Source organism: Penicillium antarcticum (assembly GCF_028974205.1).
Source record: "Penicillium antarcticum strain IBT 31339 chromosome Unknown utg000005l_segment0_segment0, whole genome shotgun sequence".
Taxonomy (NCBI): Eukaryota; Fungi; Ascomycota; class Eurotiomycetes; order Eurotiales; family Aspergillaceae; genus Penicillium; species Penicillium antarcticum.
In genome coordinates this window covers 1,866,636-1,885,720 of record NW_026695303.1, presented here as the reverse complement: position 1 = coordinate 1,885,720, position 19,085 = coordinate 1,866,636, and the positions used below count along the sequence as shown (strand labels likewise).

General features: G+C 49.0%; 7 protein-coding genes across 7 annotated transcripts; 4 read left to right on the top strand and 3 right to left on the bottom strand.

Annotated features, from left to right (window-relative positions):
* Window positions 1–36: 36 nt before the first annotated feature.
* Window positions 37–1,542, top strand: N7508_005350 (uncharacterized protein; the record flags this gene model as incomplete). The annotated part of the gene is made up of 4 exons (XM_058463416.1): window positions 37–113; window positions 170–462; window positions 517–1,123; window positions 1,179–1,542. 4 exons carry the CDS (start codon window positions 37–39, stop codon window positions 1,540–1,542), a joined length of 1,341 nt encoding a protein of 446 aa, XP_058319894.1.
* A 344-nt stretch (window positions 1,543–1,886) lies between these two features.
* N7508_005349 (uncharacterized protein) lies at window positions 1,887–5,169 on the bottom strand (the record flags this gene model as incomplete). Its single annotated transcript, XM_058463415.1, has 2 exons — window positions 1,887–4,838; window positions 4,885–5,169. The coding sequence occupies 2 exons, from the start codon at window positions 5,167–5,169 to the stop codon at window positions 1,887–1,889; spliced, it is 3,237 nt and encodes a 1,078-aa protein (XP_058319893.1).
* A 1,053-nt stretch (window positions 5,170–6,222) lies between these two features.
* N7508_005348 (uncharacterized protein) lies at window positions 6,223–7,928 on the top strand (the record flags this gene model as incomplete). The annotated part of the gene is made up of 4 exons (XM_058463414.1): window positions 6,223–6,416; window positions 6,475–6,737; window positions 6,795–7,142; window positions 7,198–7,928. 4 exons carry the CDS (start codon window positions 6,223–6,225, stop codon window positions 7,926–7,928), a joined length of 1,536 nt encoding a protein of 511 aa, XP_058319892.1.
* Window positions 7,929–8,795: 867 nt separating this feature from the next.
* N7508_005347 (beta-N-acetylhexosaminidase) lies at window positions 8,796–11,035 on the bottom strand (the record flags this gene model as incomplete). Its single annotated transcript, XM_058463413.1, has 3 exons — window positions 8,796–10,394; window positions 10,452–10,924; window positions 10,981–11,035. 3 exons carry the CDS (start codon window positions 11,033–11,035, stop codon window positions 8,796–8,798), a joined length of 2,127 nt encoding a protein of 708 aa, XP_058319891.1.
* A 482-nt stretch (window positions 11,036–11,517) lies between these two features.
* N7508_005346 (FAD-dependent oxidoreductase) lies at window positions 11,518–13,595 on the bottom strand (the record flags this gene model as incomplete). The annotated part of the gene is made up of 4 exons (XM_058463412.1): window positions 11,518–12,425; window positions 12,483–12,663; window positions 12,720–13,116; window positions 13,174–13,595. 4 exons carry the CDS (start codon window positions 13,593–13,595, stop codon window positions 11,518–11,520), a joined length of 1,908 nt encoding a protein of 635 aa, XP_058319890.1.
* A 1,549-nt stretch (window positions 13,596–15,144) lies between these two features.
* N7508_005345 (uncharacterized protein) lies at window positions 15,145–16,655 on the top strand (the record flags this gene model as incomplete). The annotated part of the gene is made up of 6 exons (XM_058463411.1): window positions 15,145–15,268; window positions 15,358–15,383; window positions 15,434–15,470; window positions 15,521–15,594; window positions 15,653–16,032; window positions 16,088–16,655. 6 exons carry the CDS (start codon window positions 15,145–15,147, stop codon window positions 16,653–16,655), a joined length of 1,209 nt encoding a protein of 402 aa, XP_058319889.1.
* Window positions 16,656–16,905: 250 nt separating this feature from the next.
* Window positions 16,906–18,621, top strand: N7508_005344 (NAD-dependent succinate-semialdehyde dehydrogenase; the record flags this gene model as incomplete). Its single annotated transcript, XM_058463410.1, has 4 exons — window positions 16,906–16,935; window positions 17,041–17,128; window positions 17,189–18,436; window positions 18,485–18,621. The coding sequence occupies 4 exons, from the start codon at window positions 16,906–16,908 to the stop codon at window positions 18,619–18,621; spliced, it is 1,503 nt and encodes a 500-aa protein (XP_058319888.1).
* Window positions 18,622–19,085: the final 464 nt, after the last annotated feature.

Sequence of the window (19,085 nt, the reverse complement as noted above, 5' to 3'; positions counted from 1 at the left end):
AATCCAGCAGTCGTCCATTGCGTAACTTAGTCAATCATGTTGAAGAACCTCGCACTCGGCCTGTTGGCCGCTCAATCTGTGGCTGCCACTCGCTTTGCCATGTACATTGACCAGTGAGTAGAGACAGTTTGGGGACTACTGAAGGATGTCCGACTAACATCTATAAAAGATACCATGTGACCGACCTCCCGGACTCTAAGACAACTGAGGGAATTGACTATGCTATCATGGCATTCGCACCCTCGAAGATCTTCAACTCCGACTCGCCGCCATCTTTCCAGCCATTCGAGTCCCCGGAGAGCTTCCGCAAGCGTTTCAGCCCCGACACCAAGCTCGGTATTGCTATTGGAGGATGGGGTGATACCTCTGGTTTCTCGGAAAGTGTCAGGGACGACGCCTCAATTGAGCGATATGCGAAGAATGTCGCCTCGATGCTCGAGTCCAACGGATTCGATGGTGTTGGTATGTTAAGATCTGAAACATTGGCGCGCAATTCACGAGACTAACACGAACAAGACATTGATTGGGAGTACCCCGGTGGCAACGGCCAGGATTACAAGCAGGTCCCCAACTCCGAGAAGGTCGGCGAGATTGAAGCCTACCCCAAGTTCCTCGCAGCCATTCGTAAGGCCATTGGCGATGACAAGCTCCTCTCCATCGCCACCCCCGGCCGCGAGCAGGATTTCATCGCCTTCACCAAGGAGCAGGGTCCTAAGATCTTCGAGCCCGTTGACTATATCAATGTCATGAGCTACGATCTGATCAACCGCCGTGACAACACCACTGGTCATGCCAGCTCTGTCCAGGGATCCCTGGATACCATTAACCATTACCTCGAGATCGGCGCTCCCCCGGAGAAGATGAACCTTGGCTTTGCATACTATGCCAAGTGGTTTACTACCGACCCCGAGTCGGACTGCGACGAGAACCCTCTCGGATGCAAGATGGTCAAGCTCGAGAATGATGATGGATCTGACAATGGCAAGTCTGGTGCTTTGACCTTCGAAGCTAGCGTCGTTGCGGATGCCCCCAAGGACCTCAAGACTTCCACCAACGGCAAGTGTGGATTCGGAGAGAAGTCCAAGTGCCCCGAGGGATCTTGCTGCAGCACCTACGGTAACTGGTATGTCTTCAACACCACATCATTTCTTTCCCCAAACTTTAGCTAACATTATTAGTGGTACTGGTGATGACTTCTGCCAAGCCGGCTGTCTCTCCGATTACGGTACCTGCAAGGGTATCTCCATCACCGACTCCTGGCGCGATGCCGAGAAGAACGGCCAGACCGACGAGGAGGCCGGTGGCCAGTACTACTTCGACAAGGAGAACAACCTCTTCTGGACCTGGGATACCCCTGACCTCATTGCCCGCAAGTTCCAGGACATCGTCGCTGAGAAGAAGCTCGGTGGTGTCATGGCCTGGAGCTTGGGCGAGGATACGTATGGCTTCAAGCACCTTAAGGCTATGCAGAACGGTATCAAGTCTGAGTCTACCAAGATTGACGCTGCCAAGCCCAAGGCTAACGCTGCTAAGCACCACTAAAGGGCTCGGTCTAGCTTGAACTGTTTCATTTGTGGAGGATGGTGTTCACTTGAGTGTGCGGTGATGACATGATAGAGCACAGGTTGCTCTTGGCCTATCTTATTAATTGCATGATGCTATTGCGATCCTAAAATCTATATCTATTCTAAATCGGGGTTGAGAATCTCTACTACCACGAATAAGTAGTTTTCTTTCGTGTATAGTTGTCTTGCACGCTGATATAACTCATGCTTCCACACATGGAACGCTTGATTCGAGAGGACAACGGTTGCTCAACGTACAAGTCAAATCACTTGGATATTCGAATGATACTTTATTTACATACAAGCTAAGTACAAATAGCCCTATTGGCCAGTCCACCTCCTCATCCAAGCTTCAACATATCGCTGTACCAATCCCGCACTAACAGGATCCTTAACCAGCGCCAAAGAAGGGCTATCAAGGATCGTACGCTCAGACTCAAAAGTCAACCCAGCACCTATCTTAGCATCCGCCTGGTTCTGATCCTGGCTCGGGCTGGCAGTCGCATATTTAGATTGCCAGAAATCAATAAGCTTGATACTCGGATTCTTCTCCGGGTCCTGCTCACTACTTGCAAGTCTTTGAAGCCACTCCTGCGGGGAAACTATTTCAAAGTCTGGCAAGGCGCAACCCTTCTTCAATGCAGAAAGCAAGTCATCTCTCCAGCTGAATGTTTGCGGGTTGATCAGATGATACACCAAGTTGATGTCCGTCGACGCAGAGTCAACATTCATCGCAATATCCGTAATTGCCTGTCCGCACTGATCAACGGGGAGCCAGCTCGGCCGCTCATCCAATCTTGGTAATGCACCTGTTGTCAATGCACTGCGGAACATGAGTGCTATAGCCTCCGTCTCGTTCCATTGTGCGCTGGCAGTATCACCACCAAGCTGGCCGATTCTCAGTACGCGGGACTGCATACCATTCTCACGCATGGCATTGCGGGTGATGTGTTCAGTGACCAATTTTGATCGTCCATAGCCGATACGCTGAGCATGCTCCAGGTTCTCAATCATGGCCTCGGGGATTGATGCCGGCTTTGGGGTATTGCTACCAGCACTGACACTTGAGCAGAAGAAGAATCGCGCTGGCTTGGGAAGGTGAGAGCGTAGGCAGAGATTGATTAGATTCCATGTTCCGCGAATATGCTGCTGCTCGAAGGAGCGTATGCTAAGGTTGAAGTTTACAGCCCACGCACTGTGAATCACGCATGTCAAGGCTGACAGGAGGTGTTGAAGAACGTGGTCGTCTAGACCGATGTTAGGCTGGGATAAGTCACTAGGCACTGCGTGAAGCTTGGCTGCCTGGGCGTCTGTGAGCTCGATATTGCGGTCGGCGAGCGACTTGTATAGACGGGCTCCTGCTGCTGCTTGTCCTGGTGCGCGCACAATTGCCCATACTTCTGAGACAGTTGGTCGTTTGAGTAACTCTGCAACAATAAAGGCTCCCAGATTGCCTGTTGCGCCGGTGACCATCACAACCTCTCTCTCTGGCTGTTGGGTGATAGTCGGGAAGTGCTGAGTGAAGTGTGAGTATTTCTCGATCAGCTCGCGCATGACATGCAGCTCGTCCTCTTGCTCGAATTCCTGGCCTGTACGCATCTGATAAAGATGTTTCGCGAGTGCGCTGACAGTTCCTTTCTCGAAAACAATGTTCTGGGACAGCTGTCCAACCTCGCCAATATCGAGGTCCCGCATGATATACCTCCAAATCTGTGTCGTTTGCAAGCTATCAACGCCAGTCGAGAAGATATCGGCCTCCGCGCTAGGCAGTGAGATGCCCAGATCTTCGTGGAACCTTGCTAGCAGCCAATTCTCTAATTCTGGTACATCGAGGGCAAGAGTGCCTCTCGTCTGGCCACTCCCTTCGAATTTGGCATACACCTCTGTGATATTCTCCTCAAACTGTTGATAGACTTGAGCGCGGATGCAAGTTCCCTTGTCAGTCTTTGCGTATGGCACATCGGCGCCCTTGATCACGATCAACTCCTTGGGAATTCGAGAAAATGTCTCGGCACGGGCGTTTGCCGCCTCAACCGCTGGCCAGATAGCCTCCAGGAATTCGTCATCGTTCAAGTTTGTTGCTTTACCAGGGGCGCGGAAGATCAAAGCACCAGGCACAGTCCGCTGGAAGCCAAACACAACACATTCGCTCACGATCGGCTCTTCTCTAACGCGGCCTTCGATGGGAAGGGGGAGTACTTTTTCTCCATTGACCAATGTGATTCGATCATCCAGTCGACTGAGGTATTTATATCGGTTGCTTTTCTCCGGGTCGGGGTGTCTTGTAAATAGATCGGCTGTTCTGAAGCTGTTTTCAGGGTTCTTCGCGCCGAAGGGGGGCTTCGAGTTTGAAGGTCCCTTGCTAGGCAGTCCATCCAAAGAAACACACTCAAAAACGCCAGGTGAGATCTCATCCATCAGGGTGTAATCAGCAACCGGACGGTGTAGCCGCATGTACTGCCATTCATTATCTCCTGGGGAGCGGAAAGAAGTCATGATCTGCCCAGTCTCTGTCGCTCCGTAATTGGCAACCAGGTTCACACCCTGTGCAACAAGTCGGTCGCCGAGGTCCTCTGGACAGCTAGATCCGCCATAAAGTACCAACTGTGGGCGAGCTAGTGCTTCGATGCCTTCTTGTTTCTCTGCTAGCAGCTTGATAACATATGGCACAGCACTGATTTGCTGTGGCTTGGCTACCTGCAGTGCATCGAACAGGTTCTGGTATGTGACTGGAAGAGAGTGATTTCCAAGGTATGTCGTTGCACGAGAATAGAAGGCACGGCCAAATTCCATCAAGGCATGTGAGTGGAAAAGCGGGCTGATATTGAAAAGACGGAGTCCGAAGCTTTTGCGGAAGTTGGCCAGGGTTTGGAGGTTGGTCAGGAAGATGGGCTTGGGGAATCCCGTGCTTCCAGATGAATGCAAGATCCAGGCAATTTTCTTGCCCTCTCGGAATACATCCATACCGGCTCGCTCGAAGCGTAGTGAGCTGGTAGGACGGTTGAACCAATTCTCACGTTGTAGTAGAAAGAAACTCTTGCAATCAGGACGCTCGACGCAAACTTCATTGACGACCTTCTGGTATTGCTTATTGATAATTATTTGTCTGCAGTCTGCCATATCCAGTAGCCGCGCATAAGCTGGAGCTGTGAGTCGCGTGGATAAGAAGAGCACAGCGTAACCAAGGCGATTAAGTGCGAACTGTGTGACTATCACCTCAAAACTGGATCCAGCGAGCATAGCCACGACTGGTGCCTTCTCGAGACTTGGATCCTGGGAATCATTAGTTAAGATTGCCAAAGGCCGACGAATTACTTACCGCCGGTGGAAGCCCCTGTCCCATGTAATAGCGAACAGCGACATCAGTATAGCGATCGACATCTCCGGCTGTGTGTTCTTCAAAATCAGCGGCTCCACGGATTGGATAGCATATCAGCGGTCGCTTTGCATCATCTGGCTGAGCGGCGTGGGATTTCAATAGGTTGTCGATAGTCAGGAATTCCTCGATGTTGGGCCACTGAGCATGAAGTGTGCCATTCAACAGACGCGATGCAATGTCTTTGGCTTGGGGCTGAGTGCCCTCTGTCAAAGTGACTGTCGACATGGTTGTTTGGTTGCATTCGTCGGTTTCCCTCGTCTTTATATTGACGCCAACAGCCACTGGTTGAGGTCATCCCACGTCCCGACGCTTTTCCGGTTTTCCGACTCGGAAAAGCATCTCTTTGAATTAGGCATTTTCCACACCATTTCCTGGGGGAATCCAGCCACTCAATGGCTTTTCAAGGTTGAATATTGAATTTCCAGATGTCCATCTTACCCCGGATTAACGGGGTCAAAGACGAAGTCAGATAACCTCGGTCTACGCCGCTCTTTAGTTCGGATATTGGAAATGAGCGGAGAAGTGGATTTTATTCGAGAACTCTTATGTATTTGAGACACAAAAGATAAATAATGCCACGCCGCTCGCTTTTCCTTTTCTATGGGGAGTACGTTATGGCTCGGTCCCATGTTTCAGAATTTCTGATCTATATCGAACCCAGCAATGTTTTGTCGCTGCAAAACCTACACCTGGGCAATTGAGATTTCTACAGTATTCCATTTCGTACAATTATCCCGTATCAGGATCTAAACTACGTGATCATTGCGAAGCAGTGCCAAGGATTTATCATGTGCACTTCCATGACCCTTCCCATTTCTCAGATAATCCAACTATTGTCCTTCAAATACCCCATATACTCCCCCCCTCCTATATCTTAATTTACCCCACATGTGGACACGTTGATCACCTATAACTAAGTCTTATTTTACACAAGCACTCAAACAAGCAAAGTGTGGGGGGCTGCAGCATCCCGGGCCTATCAATGAAATTCCGTCGAGCCATGGCCAGTCTTAGCTCCTGCAATAGTCTAGGATTACAAGGTGATCTTCTATTTCGCACGAATAGGCTCATTCAACGTTGCGTTGCTTTCACTTTCCCCGCGCTGCCCCCACGCCCGTGATTTTCTGGGGAAGTGAGACAACTAGCAGATATGTGGTGAAAAACGATGTCCAGGGGGCATGGCACGCTCTATAAATTCTGAAAAGAAGACCCGCTCAATTTGGAGCTGCTCATGATATCTCTCCATACTCTCTTAGCATTCACTTGTCTCTTCTCAGTATGTCTCATAGTGAACATGACATTAAGGATACAGATGTAATGGGGGAGAAAGCCGAGATATTGCATGAGGAGGTTGCGTCTCTGGCATATTTGACACCCGAAGAAAAGGTGGTCGAGAGAAAGCTCCGTCGGCGCATTGATCTTTTGATCATGCCCTTGGTCATTCTAGTCTATCTCATGAATTATATTGACCGGTATGCGTTTATGTCCTGACTTTCGCCCTATACTGATAGATGAACTTGCTCTGTGCAGAAACAACTATGCTGCAGCCAAGCTCCAAGGTCTTATGGAAGACCTCCACCTCACTGGCCAGCAATATCAAACCGGTCTCTCTGTTCTATTTGTTGCCTATATCTTGATGCAAGTTCCCTCCAATCTTCTTCTCAATTATATAGGCCGGCCATCACTTTATATAGGTTTTTTTGTTTGCGCCTGGGGTCTTGTCTCCGCACTCACAAGCCAAGTCCAGAGCTTCGGGAGCATTGTTGCTTGTCGGTTTATCCTGGGGCTAGTTGGTATGTTTCTTCCTATGGTTCCATTGCATTCTTGTGCTCGTACTGACTAACATATAGAGTGTCCCTTTTTCGGAGGTGTCCTGTTCTACCTTTCCAAGTGGTACACCCAAAAGGAACTCGCCTTCCGCATGAGTGTATTTTACTCCGGCTCACTACTTAGTGGAGCTTTCGGCAACCTCATTGCAGCCGGCATCTTGGATGGATTAGCTGGTGTACGCGGCATAGCAGCCTGGCGTTGGCTCTATATCATCGAAGGCTCCATCACATGCTTCATTGGTTTGATAATCTGTGCAGTCCTACCAGATTTCCCTGACACATGGCGACTTCTCTCGCCCGAAATGCGAGCGGTCGCTATAAAACGACTGGCGATTGAAGCAGCCGAAGCTGATGTGGATGAAGAGGGCGGTATGTTCTATCCCTATCTACTCTTACATTAACCATGTCTGACAAGTATTTCCAGGCATGAGCCAACTCAAGGGTCTTAAACTAGCCGTGCTGGACATCAAGACCTGGATTCTAGCTTTCGCCTACATGTGCATCGCGGGTGCAGGAGGATTCCAATATTTTTTCCCAACCCTGACCGCAACCTTGGGCTATAGCAACTTCATCTCGTTACTCTTAGTCGCGCCACCTTACATCTTCCTCGTCTTCTACAGTCTCCTCCACAGTTGGATCTCCGATAAAATCGGCCACCGCTTCTGGTTCTTCTTCTACCCAATTCCAATCACAATAATCGGATTCATCATCTTCATGACCGTCGACTCATTCGGCGTTCGATACTTCTCGTTCTTCTTGATGAACGCCACTTTCGCTCAGAATGGCACTCTATACTCCTGGATTGCCAATGCCTTGCCACGTCCTCCTGCAAAGCGTGCCGCTGCTTATGGCATTATCAATGCTATTGGGAACTCGGCTAGTATATGGACGCCTTATACCTATTATGATGCGCAAAAGCCGTATTATCGTGTGGCGCTGGGGATCTGCATTGCTTTGCAGGTGTTGGCTGGCCTCGCTAGTATCTTCATGTACTTCACGCTACGTATGTTTAACAAGCGACAGGAGCGGCTTGAGAATGAGGATGTGCCGCTTGGTGAGAGAGACTTACAGCGGTTGCAGGTTACTGCTGACAATGAAGGGGTTGATATCGCGGCTGCTCGACGGTTGCAAAAGGGGTTCCGGTACATGCTTTAACTTGCAATGTGGCTCGAATGGCACTATTGGTGATTTAAATTGAAGTGAAACGCTTTTTCGGGGGAATGAATGAATTGTTAAGAGATCTCTTGCTATGTTAGAAACAATACTTGGGTATTCAAAACACTGTCGAGGGAGGTGTAATGAGGGAGGAAGGAAGCACAAGTAAATTTTCTGATGTTGACTCAAGAAAAAAAGGCAATTAGCTAGTTGTGCCCCTTACAAAATCATCAGAGATGTATTAGAGAAAAAAGATAAATGAAAACAAAATAAAAAATAAACGAGGTGCGAGGGGGACTCGAACCCCCGACCTTTCGATTTGCAATCGAACGTTCTAAACCACTGAACTACCGCGCCTGGTTTGATGGAAGTGGGCCGTCTCTCATAAATAATGTACCAACAATCATCTTATGCTCAGCTCGTTCATTGTCGCCACTCTTGAGCTTTAATCATGTAACGTCCGTGGTTTGGGTTTCGTGTTGTGGTGAGGCAAGGAAATATAAAGTCATTCATTCTGTTCTCTTTCCAGTGGCTTTATGGTGTTTGTGGATAATTAATTCTTTAGTCGTGCTTGGTCACTTCAATCATGTGTATATATCTCTGTCAACTAGCAGGTCTAGAAAAAGAAATCTCAACAAAGCATCCCATATTTCAACCAAAAATACAACGAAGCGAAAGAAAACAAGAAGCGTGCCCATAAATAAGAACTACCAGTTAAGCCCAACTTATTCCCAATCATCGATGGAAAGGGAACAAGTAACGGTAGGCCTAGAGGTTGTTCGACCACTTCACAGGTAGCACTATATTCCTTGGGAACAAAATGAAGTGTACGCGTAATATCCATACACTATCCACAATCAAAACCCCCTATGCACTCCCCTTCAGCATGATTTCCTTCATGGATCCCGTGAAGCCCTTTCCAATCCAAGCCAAGGGCGCTTCAATTGCAATGGGAGCCCACACGAAGAATTCCCCATTAACGCCAATCTTGGTAAGGAACTCCATAGTTTGAGTTTCACATTCAGACCCAGAGACTGTCAAAAATGTGGCATTTCCTCGCCCAATCAAACTGACATCCGTCCAAGCGTTCAGAGGGAGGGTATAGTTGAGCGAATATGGATTCCCGCCATTAATCAGAGTTGCATTGGAGATGGTACCATTCCCATTAACAAAGCTGGAATCAGGCCCAGAGAATAGTGTTCCTGGTGTGTGGGAAGTAGGCTTGACCTTGAAAGAGAGCGTATAATCACGCCCCTTGCTCCCAAGTGGTGTCTCAAGGTAACATCCATTTGCGAGATGGAGGGTCGAGTCGGAGACCTTACAGCCGTGCACCTTTCCATGATACCCGTTGCCCGAGTGGTCGGCTACGGTGTTCGAGTTACCATCAAAAGTATAGTGAAGTATCGTATCAGACTTGCTAGGGATTCGCCGGTCCAAGTTCTGAGCCGGTACTGCGGCCTGCAGCTGATCAAAGACAGATGCATAATCTGACTCGGTGATATTACCTCCCCACTGCTTATCAGCAAGTGCAGGGAGAGCATTGCGCCAGGAGTAGTAGGTCTGCAGAGCGGTTGTGGAATTTGGACCGTAGTCATTCCACAGAGCAGCAGCGTGACCCAACACCCGCGGGTTATCTCTGAGAGGATTATCACTCTTATTAGAGCTGTCAAAGGTGTTTGGTGAAAATGGTGCACCAAATGGACCTTGGAAGATCTTGCTCAATTCGAGCTCTTGCCCGAACGAGCCGGACCACCCGCCAACGAGATACATGTAGTCGTCAGAGTTGAGGACATTATATCCATTCTGAATATAGTCGTAGTATGGCTTGTCGGCACTCACATCCCAGTGTTGGTAAGTCACCGATTTGGATACATTGGCACCCTGTTTTGGTGTGAAAGTACCCCAGATGCGCATTTGCTGACGGCCCGATGACTCCTCTTCGATAAATGTGTTCATCTCATTCACGAACTGCGTATAGTCCGAGACAAGCTTACCATCATACTCATCGGCACCAATATGAACAGTCTTGCTATGGAACCAAGGCAAGAAAGTGCGCCAAATGGTCTTCATAGTCGGGATAGTATCCGGATGGCTAATGTTGAGCATGCTCAGGTCATCGAGACCCAGTTCTGGTTTCCATTGAACGATGACAAGCGCATGGCCGGGTGCTTCGATCTCAGGGATAATGGTAACACCCCGCTGCGCACACTGTGTCTGAACGTGGTCGAACTGCTCACGGGTGTAGGATTCATTGGCACGGCGGTTCAGGCCTGCGACAGCCTCATCCTCAGACCAAAGCCGGAATGCTGCATATAGCTCCATTGACCGTTCCGCAGAGTATACGTTGAGATTGTTGTAGAGGTTGTCACTGATATGAAGGTGGAACGTGTTCTGCTTGAAGAATGAGAGATACGAGCACATCTCGATAAGGAACTCCGGTGGATGATACTTTCGTCCCGCATCAAGCTGGATATATCCATTAGTTGACGGTCTTCAGAACAAAGTTGAATTTATATGGCTCACCATTGCACCGCGAGTACCCCACCCCGGAGCATCTACACCGGATCCTTTTGCCAGACTCAAATCTCCAATGACAGCAGCTTGGATCACGGATCGCGTTCCCCACCAGGCGCCAAGAGGACTGGCCCCGGTGATTACTATGCCTCGATCATCGACCGTTAAGGCATAAGCTTCAGAGGTAAATCGGCCTGCAACATCATGAAATCCAGTTTGATTTGACAAGGTCACAAATATGGTGTTCTCCTTGCGCTTTGTTCCTTGCGAAACCTTCAAATCCAAATCCAAGACCGACTTAAGATCTCCTTGGAAAGTCTCCGCAAATTGCTGCAGGGTCGGTGGGATCAAAGTTTGCCCATCGTTGTCCACCGAGTCTGCATGCTTCGAGTCTACTACAATACCAGCAAGATTAGAGAGGTCATAATGACCGCCTGTCTCTGTGAATGGTGTAGTGGGGACTGTGAGGAGGTGGGCATAGCCTAGATAAAAACAGGTCAACCACAAACAAATTGAAGCGATCACTTCTTTAACATACCCCCTACCCAGCTAAATGCACTAGCTGTATAGAAAATAAGACAATTAAGCTTCATTGTGCTTTGCAATTGTCGAGAAAGGGAACTCGATCTCTCTGCATCAGGCCAGAACAAACGGGATTTATATTGGGATCAATTGCAGTGCGGAGAAACCCCATGTAACCTGGCAATCTTCCAGAGTCGCATTAATGTGAGGGGACGTTACGCTACAACCCGCAGATAACGTTAACTTAGGAGGAGGCGCTTAGTTAGTCGATAGTAGTGACGATCTAAGGGTCGTCCAACCAGCGGCCGGTTAAGTATCCGGAGTTAAAAGCCAATATTTAGCGTGAAGTCTAAAAGATGGTAAACTGAAACATTTGATCTCGTGAGTAAAACAGCTTTATCAAACATTCTAAAAATTTGATTAAAAAGTTAATGAAAGTGTCTATAGTATGTAGGATTGGAGAGCACTGTGGCGTTACGCCAAAGCTTCTTCGTTTGATAAGCTCAACAGAAACTTACTCAACAAATAACACCGAAAAAGTATATCCCAAAAATCAAACGTGGCACAAACGACCATTCTGATCGGGAAGTCCATCAAGGCTCTTCACAATCCAGTTCTCGCTCCCAATTCCAGTAGGCGTGTAGAACAAGAAAGTCGGATCATAGCGCTGCTTAAGATCATATAAGCGGTCATAGTTGGTACCGTAGAATGCCTGCTGGAAGTTCGGCTCCTGGATATCCGACTCGGACATGTATGCACCAGCGTCTGGGCAGGTAGAGCGCCACTTGCCCAGGACCTCATTGGTGAAATAATCCATCTTGGACTTGATGGCTGCATTCGAAGTAGTCTTCGTCCAGCTGGTAGATGTGATAGCGTGCATCAAAGTCTCGCGGAAAGCTGGGTTGGCTGAGTTGGGGGAATTGCCCTCCAGCAGCTCGGCCTTCATGTTGAATGCAAGCAAGGGGAAGCCCGAACTGACCGTGGCGCGCAAGGCGTTAAAGGTCGAGTTCAGCGTTGTGGGATTCTCCCAGTTTGCACGAGGGAAGAGACGAGAGCCGGTCATCATTTCTGAAGAGGCAACGGTCTCGAGAGGGAATCCTGCCGTCCAACCATCGTGGAAATTATCGTAGTAGGTTGAGTTTGGTTGGATTGGGATGCCCAGATCGTGCAGCTCATCGTACCATGGCTTTATGAGAGCATTGAATTGATCCACGGTATGGTTGAGCGCGAAGAAGGGATTCATCAGGAAGGAAAAGGAGTTCGGTCCGGTCGCCATCACCCAAAAGTAGGCGTAGGTGCCGGCATCGGCATGAGCAGGGAATCGATCAAGGTATGACCGGACACCAGCCCAGAAGGTCTCTACAGTGACATTATTTCCAGTAGAGAAATTAAAAGTCGACACGGTCACACCAGTCTTTGGGTACACGCGAGAGATGAGCGAGGTGACAATCCCAAATGTTCCTGAGAAAAAACTGTTATTAGACTGATGTATACAGAAATGACAGCGAGTAGACTTACCACCGCCACCACCACGCAAAGCCCAGAATAGATCGGGATCATTCTTCTCGGTCACCGTAACGAAGCGGCCATTAGCCAGCACAACTTCGAGAGCCAGGACTTGGTCGGCAGCCAACCCATACTTGCTGGACAAAGGTGAGTGGCCACCACCGAGAACATAGCCACCGGCAACCCCGACGGTCTGTTTTTTCAACCTTAGAACAGGCACTAAGATTGCACGCCGAAAGGTCAACTCACCCTGCCTTCACCACCAACCGCCGTGAATCCCAGCTGCTTGCCCTTTTCATACACCTCGAAGGCCTGTACACCAGCACCAATCTTGACAGCCGGTCCTCGGTAGCCAGAACTCTGATAGTTGGAGTGATACTCGATATCCTTGAGATTATGAGTCCAAATACCCAACGAGCCAGCACCAGCCGACTTGCCATTGAAGTCATGACCGGTGTTCTTCACGACTAGCCGGATACCGGTGTTGCGCGCAAAGTTGACAGCAAGCTGGATCTGAGCCACATTGCTCACATTCACTGCATAGGTGCTATATCCGCCAACAGTGCATGATGCCGAGGCATTTGTCGTCGGCAGACAAGATCTGCCTTCAAACAGAGGCCACATAACCGACGCTGGGTCTGCAGCACTTTTCGCAAAATCAGTATACAGTGGCTCATAGGCTGTTTGATGGCGATGAACTCACTGGATGTTTGAGTCAGTCCACTGCGAGCTGATGATTTCACATTCCCTTTGGTCATACTCCGGCCACAATGAGTAGCAAGAAGCTGCTAGAGGTACTGTCTTAATGAGTGCGCCATCTAGAAGATTGTCCAAGGTCGACCATACAGACTGCGATGGCCACTGGCGATCACCAGGGAAGATTTTGCATCCTCCCCATGAACGGGTGGTTTGATTAGTGCCATTTCCGCCAAATCCAACCAACGCCGACTGACTCTGGCTGAGATTTGTAACAACACAATCGGTCAATTGAATCTTCTCGCTATCAAAAAGCGGAGCGCCAGAAATTGACGGCGAGGAAACTTTCTGAGAAGCACCAGCCTCTCCAGGGACAGCCAGCAGGAGAGCACTGAGCAAAACGCCCGCACAGAAACGATGAGGGGCCATAATGAGTGTGAAGAGAAAGGAAAGACGCTACAACAAAGATAGATGAGAGGGTGGCCCGGAAAAGTGGGCACTGAAGTCTTCTCAAAGACCAAATATGAGGCAAATCGCACAATATCTGTGACAATCTGCGACGAGGTGAAAACTTAAAGAGTGCCTTTGCACTGGGATCGAGGTAAAACTTGCTACTGTGACCCACATTCTAAGTAGAAATTTCGAGCACTGGTTTTTCTCCGTCGTGATGCATCTTCTAGCCGAAATGAGCTAGAGATGCATCCGATGGGGCGTCTGCCCCGAGTGGAAGTCCCCGTTGATTGGCGCCACACTTTATCTGCAACGTCCAGTATTTACTACTTCTTTATAAACGGGCTAACTGCCGTAGAAAGTTGTGTGTCCGGTCGAGATATATATTGGCTTCTAGGAGGGGTTAGTGAGTCTACGTACATCATGTGCATTTTGGCCCCCTTGCTTCAGTCGAATGGTCAGAATTTTCACACTAGTGTCTGGCTCCAGAATTCGTTGGAGATGGAGGAAGGGAAGGTTCATCCAAATCCCGAAGAACAAAGGAAGAAAGACAGGCAAGTCAATCTGATATCATCAACCGGCCACCGTTCGGGCATTGCTCTAATATCCGTCGAACTGGCCCACAGTTCACCGGCTTTCTCCACTCCAACCGGTCGATCCGATCTGATTTTTGGGCGAAACACTTAATATGCATGGGATAGAAAGGAATGGCATTCTGACCTCAAATTTGAGAATTGCAGGCTTATGCTCCGCGGCAGCATGTCAGCCGCTTCACATGGGCGTTCGGGGGTTCGAGACGATCAGACGTGAAACCAATCCCAAACCATAGCCTGAGAAGAAGGTTATGGGTCCTTTATCAGAAAAATTCTACTTCAAATTCCACCATTGGTTGAGATTCGCCGCATGTCCTCAGTTCCATATCTATGGAAGTATGTTTATTGGGCTTGGGGGACATCTGCACCACTTTTTCCTTCTATGGGCATGCTGTGATGCTTGAGATGTCACACCAATGGCTACGGCTTCCATTAGCATCCGAGAGGCGACGAACTTCTTCCTTCCTGCGCTGTACCTGATAAACTTCCACGGTTCTTTAGGGGAAGAGGTTTGGGACCGACGTAGCATGTACTAAACAGAAGACTGCTATTCGGAAGGAAGTCAGGAGAGAAATAATCCCGGCAGTTCCTTCACTGAAGCCAAAGCCGATAAGAACATCCGAGGCTTTACATTAGAACAATTCCTTATAAATGGGTCTGTGGCGTCAATCATCCACAATGTCCATCATTGGTTGTTCCCCTGTTGGCGGCGATGGAACTGATCGAAATTGATCTGGGAGCCGGCGCTGAACCCTGATTTTCCTCATTAAAAAAAAAGGGACCGTCCTTGAATTCCAATCATAAACAAGAGCCACAAACGTGGACTGTTGCTTGTGTGTAGATCTTATGTTCCTATGGCGGTCACGATCCTTGCTCTTGCATTATAAGACCGAAACTCCAGGCTTTTCTGGGAACTTCCCCAGCACCACATAATCATGATTGACGACCACCATCAGACGACCGCGCTGGGTATCGTGGTCGCGTTTCCTATTCTTGGCGGCATTGCTGTTTTCCTTCGGCTCTGGAGTCGATGGCTATCACGATCTGCGCTCACCAGCGGTATGTATTGACGCTCCCATGCTAACTCCAGTGATCTGCACTTGGCTATCATATATGCTAGTGACACTTGCTAACGGTATCCTTTGCAGATGACCACTTTATCATTGCGGGATATGTAAGATCAGCGGATCGTCGGACGAAGAGTGTAACTCATGAATTGACTAGGTCCTTGCCGTGTCTCAATCCGTCACCTCTTGGTACTGTAAGTGACTAATATCAAACACAACGGGAACATGACTGACCATCAAACAGACATCAAAACAAACTATGTCGGTATTCACATCTGGGATGTGCCGAAAGACTATAACCCGAGACCAGGGCTAGTGGTAAGTCTGCTTCACTATCAACCTCGAGATCAAGTATTGACAAGGCCCATTCCTGCAGTGGAATTTCGCAAACCAGCTTATCTACAATCCGGCCTTGACCCTCGTCAAAGTCTCGATTCTATTATTCCTGCGCCGGCTGGACCCTCGCTCGCGATTGGTCAAATACCTCATTTGGATCTCAATGGCGGTGGTCGTTGGACTATTTGCCGCCGTTCTCCTGGTTGATATCTTCCAATGCCATCCAGTGGCTTATGTCTATGATCAAACCATCCCAGGCGGCAAATGTATTAACCAGGGTGCATTCTACGTCTCGACCGCTGCGCTCAATCTATCCACCGATTTGATGGTACTATCGATCCCCATTATCATCACCTGGCGCCTGCAGATGCCCATCCGCCGCAAGATCGCCGTGTGTATCATTCTGTGTCTTGGTGGAGTGTAAGATACCCTCAAACTGAACATCTGCTTATATCCCGTCTAACACTTATTATAGAGCAACAGCCATCGGCGTCTGGCGCATCATAATCCTCGCCAACGCCTTCATATGCCAGACCAAAAAGCTCGACCCAACCTACGCAGTCGACTTCTGCAGCTCAGCAGTAGAAGTGAACGTGGCCGTAGTAACAGCCTGCGCACCCTCCCTCAAAGCAATCAGCACGAAATTCCTCCCGAGACTCCTGGGCAGCTCCAACGGCGGCGGCACCGGGTCCGGAACAAGACGCGGCGCTCACAAACGTGGCATCTCCCATATCTCGCACTTCTTCTCGCATCGCAGGTCAAATACCAAGTCCTCGCCGTCTCGCTCTACCGAGGATGATGGGTACGAGATGGCGGATCCGCTGGGCGGGCCGCGTGTGGGTATTGGCACTGGCTCGGAGCCATTTGATATGCGCAAGTATAAGCGCGGCGCTGATAGTCCTAGCTTTATTAGTTCTGACGATGATGGTGTTTCTGGGATCGTCAAGACCACTGATATCTCAATTGGATATGTCATGGAACCTGGGGAGCAGCAAGGTCGGTCTAATGAAGCAAGGCCTGCTAGTGCTGATAGTTGGGTTTGAGAGGTTCTTTTGTGTATAATATATAAGATGAATGTTATATTCGGAGTTATACAGTACGGCTTATTTATGCAAGTAGCCTCCTCGGCGATATGAGTACGGTTTGATACGCCGAGGACCTATCGGAGTGATGTGAGGGGTTGGGATCCCCGCGTTGAGTTTCTTAGAAACCTCAACTTTCCATTTTATTGTCCTTTGGTGTCTTGAGTACCTACTTTGATTCGAAAATTTTTGATTGAAAACATATTACACGATGGCGACCAAGTACGAGCTTCCATTCACGGTATGTTTCTTCCCCCCGTCATGTTGCGGGGTGTTCGGCGAGATGTCCGAAGTGCATCATCGCCAGATTCCAAGCTTGATATGAAGCTAACACAAGGCCTTATAGCTAGCAGACCCTACTCTGTTACATTTAGACTCTTTCATTGGTGACAAATGGGTCGAGGCAAAGAGTGGGAAGCGGTTTGAAGTACTTGGTAAGTATGCTACGCGTCTACGAGGATCTGCAAGACCACAACTCACGCAACTAATCTTAGACCCTGGAACCGACAAGCCATGGGCAAGCTGCCCCAACAACGGAGCAGAAGACGTTACCGCAGCCGTAGAAACTGCACACACAGCCTTCGAACAGTTCCGCAAAGTCAACCCGCGCCAGCGCGCCAAGTGGTTACTGAAATGGCACGACCTGACACTAGCCGCGAAAGAAGATCTTGCTCAAATCGTCACACACGAAACTGGCAAGCCGCTAGCCGAAGCATACGGAGAGATTGACTATTCTCTCGGCTTCTTGTGGTGGTTTGCGGGCGAGGCAGAGCGTATTCAGGGCACTATCTCCACAGCGGCAGCACCAAACCGACGGCTATTTACCATCAAGCAGCCCATCGGAGTGGCCGCTGCACTGGTCCCGTGGAACTTCCCCGTTGCCATGGTTCTGCGGAAAGTCGGCGCTGCGATGGCTGCGGGTTGCACGATGGTTGTGAAGCCTAGTCCTGAGACGCCGGTTTCTGCGCTGGTGTTGGCGGAGTTGGCACAACGTGCTGGTATCCCGGCGGGTGTATTCAATGTTCTTACTACTGATTTGGAGAACACGCCGTCCTTGAGCGAGGCGCTTTGCAAGCACCCGCTTGTCAAGAAGGTGACTTTTACTGGATCTACTCGCGTGGGTAAGCTGGTTGCTTCTCACTGCGCGCATGGTCTCAAGAAAGTTACTCTGGAGCTTGGTGGTAATTGTCCCTTCATCGTCTTTGATGATGCCAACCTTGATCAGGCGCTTGAGCAGTTGATGGCTCTGAAGTGGCGCCATGCTGGTCAAGCTTGTATCACTGCCAACCGAATCTACGTCCAGGCTGGTGTTTATGATAAGTTCGCCTCTCTTTTGAAAGAGCGCACTGCTGCTCTGGTTGTAGGACATGGTGCTGCGACTGGTACCACCATGGGTCCTTTGACCACGCCCCGTAGCATTGACAAGGCTACTGCTCAGATTGAAGATGCTCGCCGTCTCGGGGCGGATGTTCTGCTGGGTGGAAATCCTGTTGCTAAGCCGGGTTACTTCTTTGAGCCCACCATTCTCTCCGGAATGACGGAAGAGATGCTTATCTCACAGGAGGAATCATTTGCGCCTATTGCTGCGCTGTATCGGTTCGAGACTGAGGAACAGGCAGTCAAGCTGGCCAATGATACTAGTATGGGTCTGGCTAGTTATGCTTTCACAAAGAACATTGATCGTGTCTGGCGTCTCTTGGAGAACCTGGAGGCAGGCATGATCGGAATGAACACTGGCAAGTGTCTTCATCCAAAACAGAATATTTTAACATGAACTAACGAATTCATAGGTAACCAATCGGCGGCCGAGTCGCCTTTCGGTGGTATCAAGGAGTCTGGATATGGCAAGGAGAGTGGAAAGGACGTCGCCGTCAACGAATATTTGGTGACCAAGACAGGAACATTGACTCTTGAGGGACAATACTGAAAAAGGGTCTCATTTTGCCTCATTTTGCACCAATAGTTTGAATTAGCCGGGGCATTTTAGATTGATATCGCTCTGAAGCTTTTCGGTTAAGCTTTTTTGACAAGATTAACCTTCCTTTGCCGATTCTGATACAGGTCATCCTTTCAATCAGCTATCCATTAAAGTATGCTCTCATTCCTATAAGCAAAACATCGAATGTAAAACAGAGTAAAGAGTAAACGTGAAATGTGAAATGTGCTGCAGTGGGAGTTCGTAGAGATGGCCGTATTGGGAATGGTCTGTGCACGGACCTTTATAGACAGCAACTTCTTACTTATCGCCTCACAACACTTCTCGACTTCACAACCATACTAGTTCATATAGCTACACACTATGTGCTTCTGAAACCAATAAACTGTGTAAATCATTTGCATTTCACTGTTTGGTTGAAGCAAGGCTGGAGATAACGGGGCTCAATATCCATC